The sequence below is a fragment of the Pieris rapae genome, chromosome 14 (genome assembly GCF_905147795.1).
Source record: "Pieris rapae chromosome 14, ilPieRapa1.1, whole genome shotgun sequence".
NCBI classification, from domain to species: Eukaryota; Metazoa; Arthropoda; class Insecta; order Lepidoptera; family Pieridae; genus Pieris; species Pieris rapae.
The window spans coordinates 1,458,357-1,468,212 of NC_059522.1; the positions used below are offsets into that span (position 1 = coordinate 1,458,357).

Consider the following 9,856-nt stretch of genomic DNA (forward strand, 5'->3'; position numbering starts at 1 on the left):
AAGTGTCGTAAAATGAGTGTGTTTAAAGTAATTAGTGCATTTCTAACAAAACAGATCATGAAAAAACTAAATCCTTCTTTAAATAAAACTTCAGTGACAGATTGTAAAAGAAGACACCAAATATAAAGTCACTTTTGCTACGTCAAATATTTATACTTGAAACAAATATAAAATTAATTAAAAATGCCAACGCAAGTAGAACAGAAGACTGTGGACCCAGAAGCAGAACTCAGCAATGTCCAAAGAACGGTTATTTTTTATTATATCAAACTCTTTCAATCCTTCATCTCTTATATACATATAATCAACCGACGAAGTTATGAAGAAACTATACTATTTTCGCCCAAACCCAATAACCTACCTCAATCCATTTTTGACCATCTGAGATAGACATCTTAATCCAAATGTTGTAAAAAGTGTAGCAACAGCCAATTGACGGATTGCAATAGCCATTTATCGATACTAGCTATCCATGGTAAGTCGGTTCGGTATTTGCGGATAGATCTTTGTATGAAAATGACAGTTCAACTGTGCCAACATCTTTTTTTTTTTAAATGTCGCCAAAAATGGATTTTCTTCTGCTTTGGTTATTGGGATGCAGATAGGAGATCGATCGACAGTCTGACAATCCACAATATCAGATTGTTTTCTATCTGAGATTGTGGATTAATTATTGGGTTCGGGCATTAAAGGTTAAAGCACAGATATCAACTCGAAAGGATATTATCACTGTTTCGCCTCGGCTTAAGGTTTTGGCAGGAATGTCGCGGGAAAAGGGGAAAAGTGGACGACGAGCCGTAAGCGGGGGAACTGCAAGTTAAGCACTCATCGCGGTTTGGAGCCTGTTCCGAAGCGAGGCGATTACGTTAAAATTCTGATTAGTGTGTGTTGCAGTAGGGAGTTTCATACAAACTGAACTGCTCTGGGTGATGCGGTGAAGATCCCTTTCCAAGTTGATATGTGTGGCCTTATATTCGAAAAGCATAGGTGACGAAATAATTGTTTCCTGTTGGGTGGCACTTAAAAAATATCAATACAATATGACTGCGTCATGATAACAATCCGGTGTAGTAACAACTGCCCGTATTTCTGAAACGAACGCAAACGCGATCCCTCTGCCAATGTGAGTGTCCATAGTATCGGTATCACTAACATCAGATAATTATAGGTAACATTAGTTACATATAAAAAAATACATATTACCATATTACATTTACTATCACTGTGTTTGCCCTATGAGTAATTATAGATAAAAATAATTTAATCATTTGTGCAGTCGTGATTCGATCCCAAGACCACATCGAGAGTCGCGCATTTTAGCTTTTTTGTTTGTCTCATAATGGAATAAAATATAAAATAGCTGCGTTACGACCGTTTGAGGTCTGGACCTCAGATTTCTTTATCTGTATCATGATCATTTGTTCTCAATCATAAGACAAGCAGGTTTCTCACAATATTTACCGTGACCGTTCGAGCGAATGTTAAATGTGCACATAAAAACAAAGTCATTGGTGCACAGCCTGGTATCGAACCTCAAGGATGAGAGTCACACGCTAAAACCACTAGGCCAACACTGCCTGATAACCTTAAAATATTTCATCTTATTCAGTTCCAAAAATTGGCGCCTATGTGCAGCGTGGAGAAGCGAGCTGGTGGAATTCCTCAGCTGGCTCCACAGGAGAAGCAGCTTGGCATCCTCGCTACTGAGCTTAAGGAAACCCTGCTATGCATCAACGTAAGATATATTATGGGCCTTAAATCATTTATTTCAGTTGCTCAAATGTCTATAAAGAGTTAATGTACGTTGTGAGTTTATTTGTGTATATATATATATATATATATAAATACAGTTTCAATTATTATATATACCAATCGATCTAGGATCCTTCAAGAAAATAGCGTACCTTAAAAGGCGGGCAACTCGCGAGCCCTCTAGCATTAACATTGTCTATTGGTTGCATTACCACACTTCAACAACATCAGACCGTTTGCCCCGTGTATAAAACAAAAATTTAACATTGTTGTCATTCTGGCTTATTAAATATATAAAACAAAGTCTTTTACGATTGCAAAAAAGCATGTGGTGCCATCTCTTGACAAAACTATACTTGCAAAAGTTATATTAATGTTATTACCTTAATGAAATCTTACATTAAGTTTAACTAAACTTATTGACTATTAGGCGAAACTAAGATCGCCGGATGAGCTAGTATTATTATATTTCAATGTAAAGAGTTTTATAATAAAATATATAATATATTTCCAATAGTTAGCTAAAAAGGGCCAGCATGCCCTTCGAGACAATCAACTCAAGAGTGGAACGAAGAAGTCGATAGTGGAATACGAGCACCTGGAAAGTATATTAAGAGATGAACGCGCCCAACGAGCTGAACTGGACTGCCTCAACTACTTGGCGCAGAAACAGTTGGTTGAGCTTCTGAAGAAAGTGCCAACGGAGGCTGATGTTAGTAGCTTAGGCTTGTATGGCTTTTTAATCTACCTTTTGGTTTAATTTATTTATATCATCACGCTTCTTTTTTCTCTACGTTCACTTTCATGGGTATGGGTACGTGTCCCTTGCCTCCTCCTAGATTTGGTCCAATTCTGTACCAGGCCTACCCAACCCGATTTCACAATCCAAAGTTAACGTTTCTCAGTTATCCGTTACAACCAAACCATCGAACACTAAAGGGAATTAGTGTTCTGAGGTGCAGATCTACTTATGGGCTTTTTGGCCTACAATCCAGGGCCCCGTGGATACAAAAAGCCCCAAGTCTCCAAGTGAAAACAATACGCATGTTAAAAAACCTTTTAAAACCGCTCGAATATATATATAAAATATCGTGAGGAAACCGGCTTGCTTTAAAGGCAAAAACTCTTCGGTGTGTGTCAGACACAGATCACCGACTTACCTATTTGATTGATAAATCATGAAACAGATACAAAAATATGAGGTGAGTCCTAAAAAGGTGCCACTCATTTATTTTATTTTTAATAGGAACTAGCAATGATAGAAAATGCAAATAACCGTTTACGGCGTATGGAGAACCGACTGGATTTAGCCACAAAGCGGTTCTGTCTAGTCAATACAGACAACAAGAAAGTCAGGGAGGAAATTCACAGGCTTCTAGTTGAACGGTGATCATTTTCCTCTCAATACTTTTGATCGTAATTACAATTAACACATTCGGCTTATATTAGCAAGAATAGGTTTTTCCCATCACCCATCACCCATCACCCATCACCCATTTAAGTGTGGGTGACACTCTATCTGGTGGATCTAAAAGGATATTTAGATAGAATCGAAAATGATGTGATTTTGTGTGAAAAACACTGTGGTTTGGTGGTTGCAATCTAGAATACAAAATTCAAAATCATAATAAATACATTTAGGTAACACAGTGTACACTTGTGAACGTCAATAAAAAAATAAATGCTTCCAATTTTACATTTACCACCAGTTCTCAAATCAAGTGCGTAGAACGGATGAAAAGAACTAGAAATAAACTCTTCGCCACTTTTTAATCGCCAATCGTTTTAGGTTGAACAAATTGTTTGTAATAGCTGCAACCATTACACCATGTTCACGTGAAATCTTTAACTAATTAACTATAATAAAAATATAATGGAAAAAAAACTAAAATTTGTACTCTATCTGCAGTGGGCATGGTGAAATAAGAGCACTTACATTCTCGTGGGAACAACACAAATACATATTAGAAATAAATAACATCACCGCATATATTTAGACATAGACATAGACATGTTATTTATTACAAACAAAACACACACACACATAAATACACAACATAGCAGTAATCAAAGAGAAAAAATTAAATAAAAGATATTATGAGAGGTATATTATTTTTTTCCTTTTCCGATTCGGTTCGTCTGAAGCATGTATTGCGTGTGTGCTGTGGCTGTAAATGGCCCTGGCTCAGCATTATGCTGAGGAGCAGAGTGTTCCACAGCTCTGGACTTTATACTTAGTATTCACACACACACTCACACATATATATATATACCAAAAAAAGTTCCCTACTGAATGCTGACTCCGATTATCGACATCTTTATGTATATGTTTGCAGTGTGAGTCCACAGTAGCGATATTATGTAGGTATCTTATGTATTGACTATTTTTTGTGAATAAAATAAATTGACTAACATGTTAATTTTAGTAACGACTTTAATATCCAGTGGAATCGTACAATCGGTAAACTTGTGAAGGGGAAGGAGTATCTCATGGATATTCTTGAAATCGCTACAAATGCCTTCGGAGATAGAGATGAGTGTTGCAGAAAGGTCGACGCTCTGAAGTGGAAGGGACTCTTTCAACTGAACAGAGATATATCGGTGGGTGCATCAATATGTAATCTTCTTAGTGACCTAATGTGGTACTACCCCCGAAGCTTAGATGGTAAGACAATTCATGTGACTACATGATGGTTCTTTTCGAATGGTTTCGTTTCGTACGCGGCGTTTTCGTGTCAAAACATGAGTTAATAAATTTTGCTATGTCCTGATAAAGATAAGTATTTGCAGGAAATGCAATCGTATGAAGGAGAACTGAACCATTTAGCGAAACTGGAGGAGTTTTTAAGAGTAAAAGGATCTAGGAGGATCTGTGAAGCTGATGAGATAGAGGAAATCAAAAGGCAGGAGGAAGTTCAAAGATGTGAACAGGAGATTGCACGCCATGACTCTTTGCTCGAAGGGATCTTTGTTAGTACATTGTTTCATTATTCTTTACTGTATTTGCTGGTTCGACAAGGCTTACCTTACCTTAGCCTACCATAACACAGTTTTCTAAACCAGGATGGTGGAAGGACTGTCACATTTTTAACTTTTGATTATTATCACAATAATGATTCTTATTCTCATTTTATGTTTATGACACAAAGGACACAAATGTCCAATACATTACGTAGACTTTTCCATCACATGTAGTCGTTATTTTTTTATTAAAAATAGATAAACTTATCTTAACGGGCGGATAGATAGTCCCTATTTGCTGTCGTTAAGTTCTCTAAGAATCCTTCCACCGTATGTGACAAGATACTTACAATTATTAAAAGTAAAATAAAAAATCATATAGGTAACACAATACACTTATAATTTTTAAAAAAAGGAACACACACACTAAAAGCTTCTAATTTTACATTTACTGCCAATTCTCAAATCAATGACGTAGAACGAAAGTAAAAAACTGGCAATAAACTCTCCGCATAAAAATAATAATAATAAATCATTTATTTGCAAGAAAGTGGTAGGTACATTTAGATCGATCAATTATAAAAATCAATATCACATTCAGACACACAAAAATAGGCATGCATGTCACATTAATTTTCTAATATATATACTAATATTATAAAGAGGAAAGGTTTGATTTTTTGTTTGTTTGTTTGTATGAATTGAATAGGCTCCGAAACTACTTGGCAGATTTGAAAAATTCTTTCACTGTTGGAAAGCTACATCATTCCTGAGTGACATAGGCTATATTTCATTTTCAAAAAAATAGGCATCCTTACTAAAATTACGATTACATTAACATTTGTTTATTATTTGATACAATTCTAACAGATGGCGCTGAATTAAAGGTAGTAGTTTGGCAAGACGACGTTTGCCAGGTCAGCTAGTATATAAATAAATACCCAAAGGCATGTAATAAAACACCTGAACACACGTTGCTTTCTTTGAAAAAGTCGCTAGATTGCAAGTACCACAGAACTATTCGTTGGATTTATATTATGCTCAATTTGGCCGATTCAAAGTTTAATTCACGTTGAAAATTATCATTTCAAATCTATCCAATGTGGAACCAGCTGCCCACTGAAGTATTTTCGAACCAATTCGACTTAGGGTCCTTCAAGAAAAGAGCGTACCGATTCTTAAAAGTCCATGGGCGGCGATGTCACTTAACATCAGGTGATCCTCTTGCTCGTCTGCCTCCTGTAACAAAAAAATTCACAGAGGCATGCATGTTAGTTAGATCAACTTTTTCATACCAAGTAAGATCAAGTTAGAGATAACACCAAAATAAATCCATTAGGAAGTGTACAGTCATATTCATGAAAAACTCGATTTTATTGGATTAACGTGTACTTAATGGTTAATGAATCACACATAAGGAAATCAAACTGTACAAAGAAACACTAGTTTTATTTTATCTGACATTAACATGTGAATTAGGTGTAGATATATTTCAAATTTTTTTTTCTAGCAATACGCCGGCTCTGAACGGGTAGGCGCGGTAATAAATCAATTCCAGGCAACGGAAATTCAAAACTTTTCCATATTTGTACTGCTGTGTGAAGTACTTCAAGAATCAATTTTTATGAGGAAGGAGTTGGAAATATTAAGGCAAAGAATTTGTAAGTATTGTATGGTAAAAGAAGCAAAAGCAGTGTTGGCCTAGTGGCTTCAGCGTGAGACTCATACCTGAGGTCACACGCTCCCGGCTGTGCACCAATGGAAAGTCCATCCTAAAAATAAAAAAATAAAAAAAAATAAGTACGTTTATTTTGGAACATAAGATCATTAAGGTCTCACTTATTTAAATTCCATGTAATTAAATTCAAACCTGCAGACATCCCTACTATAGGGCAAAAAAGACAGAGGGCGAGAGAAAAGCTAGAAAAGCCGGCGTAAAAAACTCTCGGTACTCTTTTTAGGTACGCAATTAAAATTCGAACGATAAAAGGCATCCTGAGGAAACCGACATGTCTTAGACCCACTGGAGGCTGATCACCTACTTGCCTTTTAGATAAGAATCAGAAATCTGAAGCCCAGACCTAAAGAGGTTGAAGCGCCACTGATTTCTTTTTTTTTGATTAAAGAGATCCTTCCTGGTCCGTAATAATTAAATATGCATGCATAAAACTTTACTAAAATAGCTATGTAAAAATAATGCGTTTATTTAAAGTGGATCAACGTGACATCAACGAGGCTCGAGAGGAGAAAGAAGACAAACGGCTTGCGGAGCTAAAACTTCAGTTAGAGAAGAAAAGAGATCGTACCGCCGTTATATTGGACGCAAACAACACCGCTGAGGCCACAATTTTGAGAGTTTTGAAAGGCATCGACGATCTTGTCAGGTCTACTATCTACTTATTTGAATTGAAGTCATTAAATCTATTAATGTCCAGATTAAATACTACTCATAAGCAGGTCAGTTTCGCGCTTATTGTATCGTGCTCGTACTAGCGGTAAATCATATTTACTATAATGTTGACAATAACAATCAAACGAGACGTCGGTTCGTCTATGTTTTATAATTTACATAAACCCAACCCGAGAGGTATTTCTAATTTATTTGTTACTTAAAGGTTGGCAAAATGTGACGTCACACCGCTTCTCTCGTTGCTCGGAAACCATAAAGAAGTGACCAAATGGAACGTTCGTAAGTTCCTTAGGATTTTGGAGTCTGAAGTGAAGAGTCTAATCGAAGTCGCTTATGGAGCTGTTAAGGTTTGTAAAGCTTGCCTTATTATATATTTAGCTTAAACTTTATAGAATGTTTTGTCTATGTCTATTTCTAACCTACACTTTTTATATCGTTGCGAAATGTGTGACGGTGGAGGGGCTACCTTATGGTTGGGGGTTATGTGGGATGCGTAAAATTTTATAGCGACACGGTAACACCGTAGCCTTGTCTGCATCTCGCCACGTGATCGGCTGTCGGAATCACAGCTTTGAAGTAGGCCTAGAAACAGCAAGGGTCATTTACATGGGCAATTTGTAAAGCTGGGAGAGATCGGGTACAATGCTTGCAGCGATGCGGACGTATGAACATTTGGGCACAGGGGGTACCTTATCTGAAGCGTCTGCGTGTCCAGGTTTACTCAATCCGTAGCACGATGGAAAGGTCATTGTGCATGGCGGCCTCGCAGAACCTTTGTAAGATTTCTCTGAAAACCGCTGTCTCTGCACGAGTCGGTGAGGAAGCCTCACCGCCTCTTCACCCGCTTCTCGAGCTGTGGTCTTGATGGTGTAACCGAATGTGTTGCTCGGTGCTTGCAGCCAGCCAGTTACTCCTGCGAGTGTCTTATTGCTTAGTTTTCAGGCCTTCTGCAATGAAGCTCACTTGAGCATCCGCTTCGAGGTGCTGAGTGTAGTGCCGGCTGAAACTCACACTGCGTCATAAAAAGCCGTGCAGTAGGCCTTCGTAACCCTCCTGGCGATAGCTCTCTGCCAATATGTTTTTTTTTTGCCGGTTTAGCTTAACCGCCCATATTGGGCAGCCGTATAATTGTATTGTCTTTTATTAACATAACTTTTACACATTTAAAGAAAACACTTTTTAACGGATTATAGTAATATAATCCGTTAAAAAGTGAATATTAAAAATATTAATCAAATAATTATAAGTTTAAATACAATAATACATAACTATAATCCGTGTTTTCAAAAATGTTTTCTTTAAGCCGTATAATTTTTTTTCGCCCGTACTACACTGGTGTATATTCCGCAACACCCCGCACGATTGGTTTCGCATTATATGTGAGAGCTTACCTGCCGTAGTATTAAGTTCTGTAATTGCCCAAAAAACGTCTGTTTCGCGAAGTGTCTTTAGAAATTTGTTATGCTCGCATTTGACTGTGGTGCAGACCAGGATGGATATTCCACCGACTATGATTATTTCACCTGGTGGAGTGATGCCCTTCAAACATGTGGCATGAAAACATTTCGCCTGCGATTTAATGCCTATTATCCAGTACATTATCGTTTTTATAAAATGAAAATTTAGTTCCATGAGCTAAATGGTATTTTCATTAGAATTATGAATACTTTGTTACCAGCCGCCCGCACCAACGCCGAAAGCCCGCAAGGGTCCAGCACAACCAGCTACCAAGTTGGTAGCAGATCCATACGTAGAGACATTACTACCAAACAAAATTGAGAAACTCGTTCCTTACCAGCCTTGTGCATAGTACGTATTTTGTCTATTTTTGTTAAATTTCTTTTTCTTTATGACAGTACTTTAAAACAATAATAACCCAGCAGCGTCCGAACCCTAGGTAGGATTATATTTATTCCATAGACAAGTAGGTGATCAAGCTTCTGTCTGAATTAAGTTGTCGATTTCTGGATTTGAGACATACCAGTTTCCTCCCAATATTTTCCTTCAACTTATGTACCAGTGTTAGATGGACACATAGACGGGAAGTCATGGACTTTGTGTCTATGCGCCGAGGATGTAACCTAAGATCAGGGATAAGAGTCGCAAACCAATAGGCAAACACTGCTTAATATTGTATTTTAATTTTATGGCGTTATTAACGTTGTTGTTTACTGATTATACTTAAACGCTGTCACTGAAACTCTGCGAAATATAAGAAACTCTCGTTCGCAGCTGTGTCGAAGACTACATTATGAATCTCGTCTTTGAGACGCCAGCAGTTCCAGCTGACAAAGAATATGTAGAAGGCATATTCCATCTTGAGGACGAGAACACTAAGTTTGGAATATACACCTTGACTATTCCCGCGTAAGTAAATTTATCAAAAAATTTCCTAATCAATCACCGATTATTTTTTATTAATTATTTGTAACAGTGGATTTATGTTGGTAAAATTTTAACAATAGCTTAGATTTTTTTAATTTTTACAGTAAACGCCATCCGTACCGGGGACCAAAGAAGGATTAATGATATTTTTTTAATATTTTGCCGAAATGTTATATAATATTAAATATCTGCACAGATACTTGTTTGTTTTTAATGAATGATGCTCCCAAAAACCACCTTTCACGATTTAATTCGCAGGTCATTTTCCTTTCGTTAGATATTAAAAAGCGGTAAAATTTAAATGATTTTGCCCTGTTTGAAAAGATAGTCTGTGCCAAGTTTGAAGTA

General features: G+C 37.0%; 1 protein-coding gene across 1 annotated transcript; it reads left to right on the forward strand.

Annotated features, from left to right (window-relative positions):
- Positions 1–127: 127 nt before the first annotated feature.
- On the forward strand, positions 128–9,671 carry LOC111000277. Its single transcript, XM_022269663.2, has 12 exons — positions 128–249; positions 1,610–1,735; positions 2,270–2,464; positions 2,999–3,138; positions 4,179–4,353; positions 4,543–4,722; positions 6,224–6,374; positions 6,926–7,097; positions 7,329–7,470; positions 8,802–8,932; positions 9,356–9,490; positions 9,613–9,671. The coding sequence occupies exons 1-12, from the start codon at positions 184–186 to the stop codon at positions 9,647–9,649; spliced, it is 1,650 nt and encodes a 549-aa protein (XP_022125355.2). The 5' UTR covers positions 128–183; the 3' UTR covers positions 9,650–9,671.
- Positions 9,672–9,856: the final 185 nt, after the last annotated feature.